At 40.5% G+C, this 18,341-nt stretch overlaps 1 protein-coding gene across 1 annotated transcript in view; it reads left to right on the top strand.

The window, feature by feature from the left end:
• Positions 1-17,338: 17,338 nt before the first annotated feature.
• The window catches only part of znf236 (zinc finger protein 236), a 39,248-nt gene continuing 38,245 nt past the window's right edge, over positions 17,339-18,341 (top strand). The window contains exon 1 of the mRNA XM_029504958.1: positions 17,339-17,421. Within this exon, the coding sequence (XP_029360818.1) occupies positions 17,370-17,421 (52 nt within the window). The 5' untranslated portion in view covers positions 17,339-17,369. The remainder of the gene's footprint in view (positions 17,422-18,341) is intronic.

Here is an 18,341-nt window from a genome sequence, read left to right as displayed (position 1 = left end):
CAGATACTTGCGTTAGATGAATAATGAGTTCACTTTGACACACCTATGAAATGGAGTTAACCTGAAAGACTGGAAAGGTGTGAAATAGTCTGGACAAAAAAGCGTTTTTTAGTTTTATCTCTTGGTTACGCTAGCAAATTTTGTGAAGAGAGGCTTATTGTTATTAGCACACTGTGCCTATCACCATACATGTTACTGTATAAAGACTTGATGCTGCTTCAGCTTGCTGTACTCTGAAGTCCTGTAATAGCTGTCACTGTATGGCAGAGTTTTGGGTGCTGTGCAGAGGTCAGCCTTGTTTGCTCAGCATGCGTGCAATGAGAGGGAGCCATGTTGCTGACTGCTGATGTACCAGTGACTTAAGACACACAGACACCTCATCAGAAAGGAGCCCTTGAATTGTAACGGCAGGAACAGCGCTTTGTATGTGAGACACCAACCCCTCCATCCCCACCCTCCAATGAGGGTTCCCTGAGCATTTGCAAACATATATTAAAAACAACAGCTCGACATTGTTGCTTCTTCAAATGCTAATTTGATAATAGCCACACACATTAACGTGTGTGGACACGCGCGTACAGAGGAATGTACACACCAGGACTAGTGAATATGAAATTTTGTCCTTGATGAAATATGAACTACTCAGCACATAAAAAGCACATTGATAGCCCAATCAGCGCAGAAACAAATATCTGCTGTTGTGCTGCATTCTTGAAATGTGATATTCACACGCATAATACACACCCACATTCATGCATGTGTATGGGCTTCCTTACACACAGATACATGAACTCATATACTACACGATTACTTAAATACATCCCTTGATGCTTTGAAAGAAAAATGTCCAACATACACTTACACACCTTCATTACTTATAGTCAATATTACATGCATGGGAAGAAATATTTATAAGTCATGCACATTACTGACACATAGTTATAACACAATGAAAAGAGCCTCCCTGCTCTCTCTCCCTGTAGTGTGTGAGTCACTGTTCAGATAGTTCCTGTTATAAGACAGTCGTCTTTACAACAGCCTCCCTCTCTCTCTCCATTCCTGCTTTCCAAGTCACTGGGAATGTCAGGCCAAACACACACCAAGGTGTCCCCCCCCCCCCCCCCTCCACACACCCCCACCCTCCTCTGGCTCTCTCTCCTGTCTTTCTTTCTGTTTTTGCCTGCAAACCAGTCAGCAGAGAAGCATCTCTGTCGTTTGTTGACCGCCCTTCAGTTTGCAGGTCACCCACACAGCATTTTAAAGCAATGAACCTTCACCTTAAAAATGATGAGGGGAAGGGGTGGTGGGATCTTTCACTCCCTACTACACCAGCACTGCATGCTGTCAACAATGCAGGTATGCATGTGCAACATTTGCGCATGCATACTTGCGTTTTGCATGCATGGCAGACACAAATGCACACCTCAGGGCAGCTCTTATAATAGCCACCCACGGTATCCAGCACAAAGATGTGTACAGCACGAGCACTGGCACTAGCACTGGTTCAAATTATTCTATGGGCTTTTGTCACCTGACTACAGGTTGAATTTCAGGAAACAAACAAGGAAGTTATGTGGAAATATTACTGGTTTTATTGAGCATTCAAGTTATAAGTCACAAATATGAGTCAGAACCATAAGACACATTACTTTTAGTATTTGTTTCTCATATAGTTTACTTAAAATGTCTGAAATATTTGCTTTTATTGAGGATTGTTACCTTTTTTCATGTCGACCCGCTTTCCTCAAATGTTTAAAAGTTTACTTCCCTCTTAAAATGTCAGCAATGCCTGGGATACGCCGCTATTACAAGCCCTCTCCATTGACTGACACCTCCAGCCCCCTTGTGTTCAATTAGCTTGTAGTGCATTAGCGACCGCATGCTAATTGTCAGCTGGCAAAGGAGTGCAAGGAGAACCCTCAAGGAGATACCTCAGGGAGTGTTGGGAGGAGGGAGGATGGGAAGCAGGGGTGGGGGGCGGTGCATTGCTGCTTAAGCAGCCCACGAGCACATACAGTATCACCAAGCAGCAGGAGTAAGCCCACATCTTGCAAAGCAACTTGAAATATTTAAGCGATATCACCTTACCTCTTTTGAATATGGCAAATACACCCCGCCCCTGTTTTGTTTTTTTTTTACTTCAGCGCCACGGCCTGTTCAGTTCATCTAAACTGAAGAGAAAGAAGCTCAAGTCAAATGTGCTTTGAATAAATGAGATGAGGAAACATTTTATTCCACTTCACTCTTGATTCTGTTGAATAATAGAAGTTTGGGTTTTTTTGTTTTGTTTTTTTTTTTTGCACTCTTTGCAATACATTTCTTTTTCTTTTACATTGGGTGACAATTCAGTGGTCATTGTATGTGGTTTATGAATTAAAAGGATGGTGCCTCAACTCCTCCATCATTACAGGAGGAAGTGCTACTCTGACTTGTTCTTTCTTTCTCTATCTTGTTGACTCAATCTGAAACAGCTTTTGGATCTCATGTATTTCCTGGTTACACTCCTCCCATTCCTCCTCCCTTAAAAATTTCGCACATCTCACAGCCCTGTAACCCCCCCACCCCCCCACCCCCACCCAACCCCCCTCCCTTTCTGTTCCTCTTCTCTTCTTTTGACCACCTTTTCCTTTCCATCTTATCAAATTCCATAGGGTGGGGAGGGGAAGTGAGGGTGGATCCACCCACGAGTGATCATTCATTGCTATTTTAGCCATGTTGTTCTCAACTGGGCCACAACATCCACCTGCAAAATAATAAAGGAAAAAAAGGAATGCAACACAAATCTTATTGTGTCATTGAATCAACATAAAAGTCAGCAGCATAAAAATGGTGAGATATCAGGGCACAAACATCAAAATCGTTATAATAGCTAATTGTCCAGCAGGAGCAGCGTGGACGATGGAGATAAAGGTAAATGGATGATTCCTGCTGTTGTTCGTCGAGGGTGTGTACAGTGTGTGGCTTTGTGTGGAGGGAGGGGTTGTTGAAAAGTCCTCCCAGTATAAAGGGAAGGTGACTGATTGAGGAGTCCCAGGTTGTGTTCTGTTGCTAATATAGTTATGTGGTGTAATCGTGCAATAATAACATCATAATCCCATCTGGAATGAGAAACTGTGGACTGTGAGCTACAGTGATTGAGGCCATTTCCTGTATGTGTGTGTGTGTGTGTGTGTGTGTATGTGTGTGGTATCTGCGTACGTGTGTGTATGTGTGTGTGTCTGTAGCTGTGCATTTTAAGCAGCAGTGACTGCAGGAGGTAGCCTGATGGATATAGGATCATACTGCAGCGCTGACATTGTCTTCTCCTCCTCCTCTTTCCTCCTCCTCCTCCTTCACCCTCCCCTACTGTCTGCCTGCCTCTCAGCAGAATTATCACTCTGGAACACACACACACACACACACACACACACGAGCCCTGAGCACACAGATGCAGGAGCAAGTGCAGCCACACACTCAGCATTTGAAAAATATGACACAAAAAGGGCACAAGTAGATTACGTAGCTAAAAGTGCACACATGCAAACACATTTTCAAAGGTAAAAATATATTATTAATAACGAAACTACCGTCCCCATCTCCATAGATGGGGACGGTAGTTTTGTTGTTAGGGGCAAGGTATAGGACCCTTGTGCACACAGACACACTCTCTTTTTCTCTCTCCTGCTCATCAAAGGCAGCCGTGCATGTTCAGAGACAAGGTGCCTCAAGAGCAAACAATAAGACAAAAACAGCCATCAGGGATAAACCGGGAATCTCACAGCACAGGGTTTCATCATCAAATCTTATGTCATTCGGTGAGTGTGTTGTAGAGCTCGCATAAATATCCCATGCCTGACTTACACAAGGCAAACAGGAAGTCAGGCAGGGAGCTGTTCTACCTTCCCACTCATATGCATGAAAGTGTTCCGCGCAGCTTGTTAAAGAGTAGGGGAAGTGGCCGCTGTTGTCGTAGCCCTTTAACTGAAATACAGACATGGCTCCATCTGTCCTCAGGTTCAAAAGAGAGAGAGGAGGGAAGGGCTGTGTGTGTAACGTGTACGTATGTGTGTGGGTGTGCAGGAGGGGGGACAGGAAAAAGTGCCTCAAGTGTAGCATCTATGCATATACAATTTGCAGCCCTCACTATTGTACTGCACGTGTTACATTGTGCTGCTTGAACTTACGCAGGTAATGCCCAGTAGCACTTTCTTTTTGCTCAACAAATATATATATTTATTAGGATTCAGTCACATGTGGCCTATAAACCATGTGAAGGACCCCTCATATGGGGTTGACAACCTTAAACTTTGGGACTTTCTGAAAGCTTGGGTTCACTAGTTTCAGTGAACTTTAAAAATTGGTGGAAGACTTGGATATTCATTTTTGCTGTTGCATATAAGAACATGCAATAAAATAATGGACATGCATATACATATAAATATATCTTTATATATATATATATATATATATATAAACATATCTTTTTTTGTCATAATGTTGCTAATCCCAGAGGGCTCATCCTTTTCCTTCACATTAGTTTTAGGGCGTGCAAAATTGTTAGCCTACGTCTGTCTTCTGCTGTCCATTGTTGCCGTTGTCTAACAACGCTTCAATGCAACGCAATCCTACACTTCCAAGCACATTTTGTTTGAGTAAAATTGTGTCACTTTGGGTAAGTATTTATTTAATTCCTTATTATTCCTTTTTCGCACTAAGTTGCTGTTTTAATATTCCCGATGATACGTTGCGTCAAAAGATGTCACATTACGACTGTGTTTATTCCTGTGATGACATTGTAATTAACACGTTGCCCCAGACGTGTTGCCTGTTTGACATTGTGTCTGACATTGAATCTGGTGGTAGACAACCGCTCAGAGGCATGTGGTGAGTATGCCAGTGAGAGCCTGGTCTAGACTCCAGGCGACACACCATATGATATTGATTATCTTTTGTTTGGCTATCTCTGCAGCTCCTTGCCCTGAAGGACTTAACTCACATTATTGTCTGGCATGAGGCTCTATTACTTCAATTTAGCGAGCTTTGCAACCAGCAGTAAACACATTGCTGTTGAAATGTGTTTGTGATATCCTCTTACAAGAAATTTAAGCATTTCACTTTAAGGATCTGGTTACTTAAACTTTTTTGTTGGTGAATTGTACCGTATTCGTTTAGTAAACTGTAAATGTGGCAGAGAACAAAACTAGCAGTCTAAAGCACTAGGAATTCTAATGTAAGCCGTGAAAATAGTTGATCACTTCATAATGTCAGATAAAATCACTTTTAATAGCAATGCATTGGTGATGAGTTGATCAACTGGCTTGCTAATTAACTTTATTAGAGTCTCAGATTTAAATAACGTGTCCTTTCTTGTTCTTTTACTACTCATCTTGCTCTGCTTTTGTCAATAATCAGTTAATTATGGGTCTTCCAAATATGCACTCTTTGGTTTGGCACCTGCTATAAAGTGCAAATCTTAAAAACATGTTAGGGCAGCCCAGTGCATAAAAATAAACAATTTTAAAAGCCCACAGAAAAGCAGAATGTGTCTGTTATGTTACGAGGATAATTTTCATCATGAAAAAGTTCAGCATGGCTACTACAGACATTTTTTGACAATCCATAAATGCCTCATAATTTCCTGTGTTTATTTTCGCAAGTCTGTGTCTGTGACTTGAAGGCAATAAGAACCTGTGGTTTTTGGCGACCCAAATATAGTAAATGTACTAAAGACACCTTTTTAAGTACTAATGATATTATAGTTTTTTTACTTCTTCAGAGGCCTTAAAGTCAGGGGAAGAGCCAAATCAAAGTTTGGTAACAACATTCCCATTCGTATACAGAACCTGTCATTTCCATTATCATGTACTGGCTTGCGAGAACATTGCTGCTAGGCAACGGAAACATGGACACCCAAAGACCGGTTGTTGTTTTCTTGTCATCCTTCGTGGTTTTTTGAGAAAAGAGCACAGGTTAACCTTAACTGTCAACATCTAGACATGACAAATGCTCACAGTTTAGCAAGTAACAATAATAAGGAAATGCAAAGGGGAAATGACAGAAAGCAAAGTTGAGGCCACTGGGAACATGCCAATATCAACATTTAGGATTTTGGCTGCAAAACATACTTCAAATGACCAATTCAACTCAAATATCTTACCCGTGTAAATCTTCTAGCAAATGCATTAACGCATTTATCAAACTCATGTTGACAATTTTGCTAAACAATTTTTCCACAAAGTTGCTGCTCTATTATCTCCAACTGTCGAATTCAAAGCCTTTTTAGCTGTGCACAAAACACACACTCAGACATTTTGTGTTGTCCTCCACTTATCTTGATCTTGCTAATTATATCCAAGGCGTGTGTCTGTGTGTGTGTGTGTGCGTACGCAATGGTGTGTTTAACTTTCCTACTTATGTCACTGACAGCTGTTGTTTGTATTGCCCCAAGTGCTCAAACCGGCTTTGTAATTAGTTCTATCTGTGTTTTACTTTACTGAGCTGATGAGTATGTGTCTGTGTGTTAGTGTTTGTGTGTGCCTGTGTAGTGGTGGTAGTTGTGAGTGCTCAGCTATTCCCCAAAAGTACCAGCAACATCCCACTTCACCCTACCCACCCCCAGTCCCTTCTGCACAGTGGAGCCTGGATATTACAGACACAGACACACACACACACACACACACACACGTATACACATTCACATGCTGCTCCGGTCCGCAACAATAGATCCAGCACAGAAGCCATGTTCAAAACAGCTGACATTGAAATCTGTGAATTTATGACCTCATGCCAAAAGAACTGAGGACATATTGAACACACATTTGCTTGGGATCACAGTGAAATGTTTATCAAAGCGTTGTCATATCAAAGCAACATACACAGACAGAAACCTGTTGCCTGAAGCAGCAAAGTTGCTCAAACAGATTTAACCAAGTCGATGAGAGAAAATCCCCCAAATCTGGATTCATTTGAGCGTGCCACATTGTCCTGAAGACTTCAATATAGAAAGTTCAAAAAACACACAGGCCTCAATATGGGAAGGTGAGGGAGGAAATCATGGCAAGTCATGCATTTTTTTTTTTTTTTTTTTAACAGAGAGGGGGATGGGTGGCTTTTTAGATTGTCCCTCCTCCCGCTGTCTTTTTTCTCCTCTCTCTCATCTTTGTTCAAGGGCTGCGTAGCTCAAGCAAGCCACCCCTGCACATTGGGCTAAAGTAATAACACACAAGTCAAAAGTCAGCAGGACATGGTCACTGACAAAAGTTGGCATGTTACTTTCAATATTGTACGCTATTACTGCGCCATACTGGTTGTGTATGTGTGAGAAAGTGAAAGAGTAAGTATGTGTCTGTATGAGTGTGTGCACACGCACATGTGCATGGGAATGAGTGGGTGGGGTGGTAGGGGAGTGAAATTAATGAACGAGCATACCTATTTCACTTATATTGCAGACAAAACTGAATTGAAAATGAGTGCATTTAAATAAATATTAAAAGCAGAACCTTTATTACTTTATTAGTCATCTCACCATTTGCACTGCTTCCCCTCCTTTCTGAGGAATAAAGAATAAAAACAAGCTTTTATCATTAAACATTTATTACCTTCATCATCCCCTTTTCTCCTGCTCTGCTTTGTCACCGTACTGAAAGTGGCTCTCCTTGTGTAATGACCACTCTCGACATACAAATACAATTTCCAGCTCCATCTATATGCTTTAGGCAGAACAGGGACACACAAAGCTCCTCACTGAAAACTCCTCTCTCTCCGTCTCGCTCACAAAGCCAGCATGCCTCTCATTTGTAAATCACTTAAAAGCATGACAAATGTGCATTGGAAGTTTTAGAGCGTCCCTCTTGAAAGCGTTAGCAAGTTCTTCATTCACTCCCCTTTCTCCGATACACAACTGCATTGTACTAACTAGACATATAGCTTGGCTATAGACGCAGTTATTGTCACATAATTGCCATCAGCCTGAATGTGTAGCAAAAATATTAACCGTAATCAAAAAGCAGTTTTGTAGGGCATGTTAGTCTTATCTTTGTTTTATTTTTTGCTTCATGCAGAATATTGAGAGGCACTTGAATTAATACACGCAATAATACTATTCAGTGTTTCACGTGGTTGAATAGAAAGGAGTTTTGTGGTTGTGAAATGATTTGAGAGCAGAAAGAATGTTAGACTGCAATCCAAAACAAAGGAGTCTTGTCCACAACACTAATCCCACAGGAACGTTTCTGCCACAGACCAGGAATTACTGTGTATTTCAATCATGTGATGGGCCATCAAGCAAGGTTACAGCATTTTCTTAAGTGTTTAGCTTTGAATGTAGTTTAATCTGATGGACAGTGGTTCAGAAGTGATATCCCCACAACAGTATTTTACAATGTGGTCTCTGAATGAAACATGCTGTCTTTTGGCATGTTAACAGGTATGAAGAGAGTAAAGTGGTGTATTTATATGTTAAGTATCTCCAACAAAGGTCCCCCCCATGTGGTTTTTCGAAAGCATATTCCACTTTCAGTCACAGTTTAAATATGCTATTAAATCAAGGCTGTCTCTAAATAACCAGAGTGTGCACTTAAGAGGAAATAATACCCATGTCAGACTCACACCTTTGGTGAGTCCACAAGATGTCTGCCATTGTTTTCGACAGTCCGACAATTTTATCCGTGAGAAATAGTTCTCTGTCTGCTCTGTTCCACCTTCATCATGCAGTAGTGTGTCCATGAACCATGACCCTCTACCTTTACAAAATTTAGACCATATTTATTGAAAGGATTAAATCTCTGATCATTTTCATTTGGCTTTCTGCTCATATCATGTTGAGTACCCTCATATTGTGAGGGCAGCTATCTGGTATGACAGAGGTTAGCTATTTTCTCAGATTACACTGAAAAGAGAGCGGACATCAGGCTGTGTGCCCTCCACTGGTTCAAATTCAACTTAACAGAGAGAAGGTTTGTTGGATTGTTGTTTGGCTGACCTGAGGTTTTCCTGAAGGGACCGTTTTTGTTGCTTCTTCTGTTGTGCGAGCTCGCTTGCAAGAACTACAATGATTGGTTGATTAGGCTAATGAAAGTGCATGCTCAACAGCCTACATATTTCGATATACGTTCTTTAATAAATACATAAAAGTAGGTCCTTCTGGTTGCCTGAACAGGAGCTATGCAACAGTCAAACAATCTACCATATATTTCTTCATATCATCACTTCAGGTTTTTTTCCATTCATCTTTCTGTTCTTTTGTTAGCTCCTCCTGTTCTTTCCACTTCGTCTTTTTTTTTAGCTTAGTTTCCTAATGTTCTTCAACTGCTAGCCAGCCCATTTGTTTTTATATGTTACAGGGCTGTGAAAAATAATTCAACATCATAGCCGTTGTATGGACTCATTATAATACACCATTGAACCTTTCAGATTGCTTCATTTGAGCTATAAATTTAAAATTAACAAATATACAATAATATAGAAAGAAATTAAAAATAGAAGATTATGTGCTGTTTCCAAAAAGGAACTGTATGAATTGTCCTATGAAGTGCTTTTGTTTGGTGAATAAATTGGTTTTCAAACATCAGAATATTTTTAAGCATTGAAAAGTTGTATTTCTCTGTTGCTAAGTATCACAGCATTGTGAGGTGTGATTGTTGTGTCTTTGTCATCCAGTCTTAGACATCTAAATTACTTGTAACTACTCAAGACTAGTGCTATGTTTAGTGTTACGTGGCTTTGTGAAGTGAATTTACAGTCATAAAAAAGCAGGAGTCCTGAAGTCAGGACTGGCACGCCCATAATTTTTAGGCATTCCTCTGAAATCAGCAGGTTGAGCTGCTTTTAGCCTCAAGATGTTTTGTAAATACAGAGCCAGGTCTTTTCTTTTTTGGTGAAAGGGTCATACATGTTTTGATATTATTTCTGTTGCATTACCGTAATTAATAATTTTAAAGGATTGAGACAAAAATGATCCTGTGCAGCTATTTGGCTTTTAAAAATTCCTGAAGGATACACTTTTATCCCCCACTGAGATTATCCCTGGTGACAAGGACTTTTAGAACCAATTTTAAGATTTTATTGATTACCTTGAAAGGACGACATGGTTTAGCTTCCAGTTATATTGCTGAGCTCTTGCTCCCTTTAATGCCAGAGTATCGCCTCAGATTATTGGGAGAGTCCTTTTGTCAGTTTTTAAAATGAGACAAAAGTTTAAACAAGTAATACAAACCTGTGTAGCAAAATTTGTATTATTGTGATCCTTAGAAAGGGTCAGATTCCTCGGTTGGAAATGTTTGAAAGAGATAAGTTAACTCCTGTTTGAGCTGCTACAAAATGACTTCTATACTGATGTTTAAGCATTAGAAATCTCATTATAAGTACATTAACTAATAACACTATGTAGTTTATATAGAAAGATAAAATTGTCTTTCAATTCAAACAAACTACTGATTGACTAGGACAAATTCCTTTAAAGACGGGACTTCCCCTTAGTCATAGGAATCTATCTTTTTCACTGTGTTTCTCTTCAAAACACTCAGAGCTGTGTGTTCAAGCTCTCCATTGTGTACTGTCAGGTCTTCAGAGTTGCTGCTCTCACAGGAAGTTATGGTTGACTGTGCTGTAGTGAATACGTTCTGAGCAACTGTTTCTGTAATACTGAAATTATTCCATGGTTTTTGGTGGTAAGCACTGCTGAGAAGAAGAGCTAAAAAGAAGAATAATTAAATTAATACAAATTTACATTATGACTGAATTATGTCTGCTATATAATATGTTTCCAGTCAAAAATGTTTTCTTGTTATCTCACTTGTCTATGAAAAAACCGACAGTGTGAATGTGGCTCTGGGTCTGCTTTTTTTTTTTTGATCAAAGTGATCTAGCTCATGGAGCAGAATAACAAACTGGCTGTCAGTGAAATCATCTTGTCACGACATTTACAATGCATGTATGGAATTCCCCAAGTGTGCTATGCTCATTGCTTATGAAGTGTGCCTTTATTCTCATGAGCCATAACATTGAGTAAGGAAGTGTTTGCCACTGCTTTCACTTCACCTTTTCAGTGTGCACTCTGTATTAACGAGACATTTAAATGCCTAATGTTAACTGTATATGTTTAAGTCATATTTTCCTTTTGATAAGCTTGGAACCTGACACAAATAAGGACTGGGAGATAATATGGTCAGATCTGTACACAGCTGCTCCTACACCATACCCCTAACAATCTAAATCGACACAGCTATCACATCTTCATGATCCACCCATAAATATGCTGTAATGAAAAATTAATGAGGTATACTTTGTCAAAGAATAAATTATTTTTCTCTGCACAAGGTTTCGACACCTCCATTATGTCTCTGGTTGCTCCCCACAGGACTGAGGAGGACTGTTATCACCCCACTTCACCATAGCATACACTGTGGAAAGGATTTAACAACACATCAAAGTTTTCTTACTGATGCACTTTGAGTCTTTGTCCTCTCAAATACACTCACATAATGCTGATATGCACACCTCCACTCCCAACCACTGCCACCACCCTTGTGTCTTTGTATGAGACCCCTGTCTTGTCCCTATTGTCATGTTAATTACGTGTTTGCTCTGTTTTGCAGGAACCCACTATCCATCAAAGCGTCTCCCAGCTTTTCATCTCACACAGTGCATCTCTACCTGTAATTAGGTTTGGGTAAGGGAGAAGATAGATTTGGTTAGCACCATGCAGAGGGGAAAAGGAGGCATTAGGAAGTCTCCATGGCTGTTCGGAGTCCAGCCTTTAATGGTGTCTAATTGATCTGAGCTGTCATGGGGCCAAAGAAGCTGATTATCCTTATGTGTCATCCTCGGTGCATAAGCATTAGCTCAGTATTCGGACTTTTACAGTCTGAAAAGATGCGGTGCTTGTGTGTGCGAGATGTGTGAGCATACAGGTGTGCGTGTGTGAATGTGCCTCAGATTATGTATGTAGGCAACTACAAATTCTATAGCAGGTGGGGGATGGGAATCTGTTTGTGTTTATGTTTACTTTTGCCCTATATTGAGGTGGTCACAGATGAGGATGCACCTTATTGCTGTGTGCACATTAAATGTATGTAGAAGGGGGGCATTAAAGAAGTGTGTGTATATATATGTATTTATAGTGTTTGAGGAGAGGAGAGTCTCTGCCTCAGTGAGAATAATTTTACACCCAGATGTGCGGAAGCCTGGGGGAAATCGATATAGATGATGGCTCTCAAGCAGGTGATGAGCATAATGTCATAATGCAGCAAGGATGGAGAAGGATTAATATTTAACGGTAATCTGGAATGAACAGATGGGCAGTAATAAAAACACTGAAGAGTGTGAAAATGAGGTCACAGTAAGTGGTGATATAGTAATTAAATATAGTCATCAATACAAGTTAAACTAATAATTAGATGGGATGATAAAAAAATTCCTCTGGTAATTTCTCTGACTAAAGCTCATAAATGACCATATAAATATTTTTGTTCAGGGTATTAATAGCAAATTTGGGTACTAACCAGAAAAAAGGTTAGGGATCTTAAGAGCTAAGATATACTTTAAGTGTGCACAGTAGTACTAGCTGAATTTATATTTTAATTCATTTTACATTGGTGGGACTGACATTGAGATATGGCAATGTACAAATATTTCTGTACTCATATATTTTGTATGGAGACTTTCTCTTTATGGCTATAACTATAAAATATTTCATAGTTTGGTCATGAAATACTGCTTTGCAAAATAAAGTGTCCTGTTGTTTCTCTTCCTTTCCCTGTAAATTATTGTTATATGGCACATTAAAGCATGTCAGGTTTTTGCTTTTTTTAATTTTTTTTTTAATTAAGTGTAAATACCACGTGTATTTGGCTCCTTTTAATTGCATAGTTGGTATTAAAGGACCCTGTTTGAACCTTGTATTCAGTACTGGGAAACTACATTTACAACTATAGCACTACAACTATATTAGCCCCTTTTTCTGTGAAGTTCTTCACCTGTTACTGTGACAATTTCTTTGGTACTGTGTAAGTAACTTCTCTGTCACTTCTGGGTTGTAATCTAAGCCATCTATTCATTCAAAATTTACAGTGGTATTAAATTACATTAATGATCAGATTCTATGACTATCTCAGAACAACCCTGGTTACATTACAAGCACTTAATCAGAAACCTGTCTGTCCTCTATTAAAAGTGCCCTTTACCAACAGAACACAAATACAAATCTATGAATAGATGGAATGACTGTGAAAATGTGTATGTGTGCGCTTCCGCGTATTATGTACTGTAGGGACGTCCATGCTGCTCTGCTGACCTTCAGCATGAAATGAAGAGTGTCTGATGCCTCTGGTGTGTTTGGAGGGGCTTTCTCTTTTCCGAAGATGGACAGCCATGCATTATTGATTACAAAACACTCCTGCAATGCTATTTCATCTTTCAACCACAGCTGACATTGAGTTGGGCTTTATTTTAGAGCAGCTCAGAATTAGTTTGTATGAATGTGTGCACCCTTTTCATTGGCTGTGTGGCTTTGCTTGTGTAATACTCCGCCCTCCCCACCTCTCCCCACTCTCCCTTCAACACCCAGTGGGAGGCTAAATGGTGGATATGCAGAAACAACTCCCTTATCTCCAACATCCCCTTGCACAGCGGGCTGGCAGAGGATTGCACATGACAAAAGACAAAGGTAGGCAAGGAGATGAACCATCGTGCTACAATGGAAGGGTGAAATAAAGAAATAAATAGGTTACACTGAGCTTTGTTTAACAAACAACACACACCTGGAAACTGGATGCTGGATTTCTTATTGAAATTCTATTCTAAGGGTTCATTATCATTTTATTTGACTTTTCAAAGTAACATAAAAATCTGTTTTCACGTTTGGAAGCTTCCACAACAAAAGCAGATAGGCAGCAGTCCAAAGAGTGCTGCTGAGCATGGCCTTACCTCCTGGTCTCCCATTGAGGATGGTCACAGGGGAAGATGCCCATGGTGACCATAGCTGTCAAACGCGGTTTGCGTGATGCCGAAGAATGATTGGTTTCATGGATGTGGACAGGACACTGTGACAGCGCAGAGGGGGCTCTGCCCCACCTGGGAGAAGAATCACTGGCAAGATGTGAAATGTTACTGAACAAGGTCATTCTAGGGGTCATCGTAAGACCTGTCACCCCCGCTTCTGCCAATAGAGGAACCCACAGCCCAGCTACATACTTCATATGAAGAATATTGGGTGTGAATTTTTCCTTTGTTTGAGACTGGAGTCAGACTTGTCTTTGTCTGCCGGCGTGTGAAGTGATAGTGAAGCAGCAGAAGGGCAACATCATGGTTTGAAAGGGAAAAGTCAAAATTAGCAAAGACCCTTCAGTCAGTGAATGTTTCTGTCGTAACTGTGAATAATCTGAGCTTTGCAGCTAAAACCTTTGATTGCAGAGAAATTAAGGAATGAATCTTTAATTGGACAGGGGTTTTAACGAGGTACCTCTTCTGCAAACACCCACACCCACATTTTCGAGGCTGACTCATGTCTAGCCTAGTCTGAGGAAAAATGCAGCCAGTATCATTGATGCCAGAGGTGCTGCTGATACTTGTTTGCATGAATGACAAAGGTAGAGATAAGAGTCAACAAAAGCAGTTCTCTCACTCTCTTTCCTCTCTCATCATGTTTTTCACAATATAACTTTAGCATGTCTCCTGGAGACATGGACTTCCTGACAGTCTCACTCCCAGAGCCCATGACAATTTTAATGATTGATCACCCTCCTCTTGACTGCAGTGAGAGGAAAGAAAGAAGACCACAGTGCAAAATAAAATAGGAGAGGGAGGAAATAGGGGCGTGGACAATCCCACAAGGTCAGAGTGGTGTCCAGTCCTTTGTTTTCAGTGGTGAGTTCAGCGGCCTGCGCAGCCGCAAGGGGACAGGCAGAGTAACTGGCGGCGTGGCAGGAACAGATGTTCTTACACAATGAACATGCACTTGGTTGGGTGCTTATTCACTAAAAGTCAAGGGGCTGACTTCCCCTTTTTTTTGGAAACAAAGAGAAATAAAGCAAAAGATTAATAGCTTTCCACCTGTAGGCCTATCTCAGGGAAAAATGTTGCTGAGGCAGTCAGGCTCATATTGGGTTTGATTTACGCACTGCTAAAGACACAGATCTATTTATGGGGACAATAATGTGTTATTGCACGTGAACCTATGAATGTTTATTTGTCTTTATGTGTGGTATTTTAATACTTGAAGAGGTGAAGCCTTTTATCCTTGAGGAAAAATATTTACTTTAGATGGCACCTCAATTCTTTGTTCAACCACGGTGATGTTTCATTGTTGTTCTTTTTTTTCTTCTTACCCCATACTACATACTAATTGTTTAAAGTATGTGATTCTCCATCGATATCTCCATTATCTTCATACAGGTTACAGGCAGCAACGGCAGGGCAATTGTACATTGTTTAACATGTAAAATATGACTCAGTGATCTAAATGGAGGACTTGAGGTCAATTATCCTTTAGCTCATCAAACTATTGCACCCCAGGTTTAAATTGTAGCGTTATGTGAAAAAGATCATTTCAATACAGCTTCTCTGAATACTGAATTTAGGACTGTCATCTGGAACTCAGATTTCCAACAACTGCATTTCATACTGATTAGCAAAGTGAATGATAATGTGCTACTCTGCAGCACATGTATGTACAGCATGCTGTGAAAAGAAAGACTCTTATAGTAGACATGTGCAGGGTTGGACTGACCTCTGCCTGTAAATAAAAAAAAAATCATGATTTACACACTCATCTGGTTTCCTACATGCGACTTCCTCCATTTGTACAGTAAATGTTTCTCTAATTAAATAAACATTCACACACACCCTCAGATTGGGGTGTGTGATATTTATTGCTTTTATTCAGCAAGATAATCAAATTATTTAGCCAAGACTAATAAACAGAAGCAGTGTTTTGGTTTCAATCATTCTAGTCATCCATACTCCTGTTTTTTCTTTACTATAATACACAGCTGTGCTCTGTGATGTTCAATACTAATATGAATACACTAGTTGGCACCTACTGATTCAGATCCTGAGTGAAATACACCCTCTTTGAAGCAGATGAGATCAGTAGCGCACTCCTGAATATGACCAATCCCATTTCATCAGCAGTTTGCTTGTTGGCATTTTCAGGATTATTGGTCCATAAAAGGAAAAAGCTATTCATAACTCATTGCCTCCCTCTGCTGGTGACAGCGAAGACCGATACAATGTGGGTCACACCCTGCTGAAAAATCAATACGATATTGCGAGTTTAAAAAGTAACACATCACAGTTTACGATATCTTTATAACTGATGCTTTAAGGGGACTTAAACTATACTGCCATAGTTTATCATTCGGCACTTTACGATATTTTTATTTCATACGGTAATATTCTAGTAATATATCTGCAGGTACTTTATGTGTCACTGGCAATCGATACCATGTTCATATACTTTGTTGAGTTTTCTCTTGTACTTGCACTCAAATGTTTCTCTTAGGAATTGCAATTCAGTGTTAGTTAGTTACTTTATTCCCCCCCATGTTTCTTGATATTTCACCATGAAAATCTATAGTTTTGTTGTAACGTTTACAACACCCTTTTGTTGTCATGTTTTTGCCCACACTTGCAAGGAAACTTTTGGAACCCGTTATTCAAATGCTTTCTTGATCATGTTTTGTTCATGTGTTGTTCCTGATTGTCACTGTATTTTGTCAATTCATTTACTGTTGTTTACAAACTACTAGGTGACCAAGGACCCTGTACATAAGATGTCGTTTTTAGTGTATGAGGGGCAGAGAGGGTAATGCCATCATTTCAGTGTAGTGTTCAATCTGCTTTTTGACTTGTGTTTATTTACTCAACATGTTCACAAAAACAACACAAGCAGCGGGCTATCAGGGGGTGTAGCTGTTTGCATAACCGAGGTTAAGCTAACAGCATCGAGGCAGAGGTACAAATTTATCCCATTAATTAAAAAAAAAGAAATAAAGAAATAAAAAATAAACATGTAGTCACGTGAACGTGTTCTCAGACTGGGTTTCAGGGCCTACGCTTCCATTTTGTTCCCGACATGCTTTCAAAGTTTATATATTGAAAAAAAAAACAACACGATTGTTATTTTTAAAAGATCAAATGAACATGATGCACTCGATCAATGTCTGCATACTATTCCTGCATTCATTCATTACCGTGCCCCACTGTCTTTAGCGACAGGACAACTTATTTGTGCACCTGTGGGTGCATGTACAGCGAAGCAGACGGTAGATGTCTCCCTTACTCCGTGCAGCCGCCGCGTCTTCACCGAGGGACGCCGCTGTCTACGGATGACCGTGAGTCGCCATTTTGAAAAGCAAATCGTTCACAGCACACCCGCCCTCAGTACTGGAACTATGCCGCGGGGCCGGCCTCGCAAACTGAGAGTTAAAAGCAACGACGAAACAGGTAATAAGTATCAGAATGCAACGAATAAAAAATACAAATGATGGGCTATCCAAATAACCTGCTATTAGCCGGATAAACGTCTCCGCAGCGTATATAACAACATTTGAATGTAGTGTATATAGTCCCCGGATATAGTATTGCGGGTGGGCTTTGCTTTGTACGGCGAAGGAGTGATTGAGGCGGAATGATATTAATAACATTTCGGTGCCTCCTCTTATTGGCTTCCAGTCTAAATTGGTGTCCGTGAGGGGAAGAGCCGCGATGTCGCCTGCCGTTAGTGGATGTCCGCCGTTTGCCACCATTGTCGGTTTATTTGTATTTCGCGGTTAGCTCGTTGTTGCTAACTAGCTCACGTTGCTACCGCTAGCCCGTGGGGCTAACACGCCGAAGTGTTGGCCATTGTTACTTTGGTCCCGTGGAGCGCTGTGGCGGGCTGTCCGGCTGCTGATGGACCGGAGTGTGTGTGTGTGTGTGTGTCGGGGTCGGGACGAGTTACGTCCCCGACTGGACACGACACACCGGAGAGTTGACGTGTTTAACGGGAGCGCATCCAGTGTGATAGTGCGTTGTTATCACCACGGCAAACAAGTCCAAGCTAAATATTATCTTAGATATGTTTACCTTTTTTTTGAGGGGGGGGGGGTTACAACACGTGATCCAGACGATGCACGAACTAACACAACAAGAAAGTCAACTCAACGTCACCCTGCAGACACGTTCTCAATAAAGTCCTGTCACCTACACCAAACACACTGTCCTGCTTTTGTCTGTAGCTGTGGCGGCCAAAATGGGCCTATGAGAAAGATGATGTGAAATAATCTCGTTTCTTTACCCAACTCGGTAAATGAAGCTTTGGGGCTTACTGTAAATGTAGAAATCAAAGGGCTGAATAGTTTTTGTCTTTGATTTTGATCACTTTC

The sequence above is a fragment of the Echeneis naucrates genome, chromosome 6, assembly GCF_900963305.1.
Source record: "Echeneis naucrates chromosome 6, fEcheNa1.1, whole genome shotgun sequence".
NCBI classification, from domain to species: Eukaryota; Metazoa; Chordata; class Actinopteri; order Carangiformes; family Echeneidae; genus Echeneis; species Echeneis naucrates.
The sequence above is the reverse complement of the archived record's forward strand: the minus strand, read 5'-3'. Positions and strand labels throughout refer to the sequence as shown.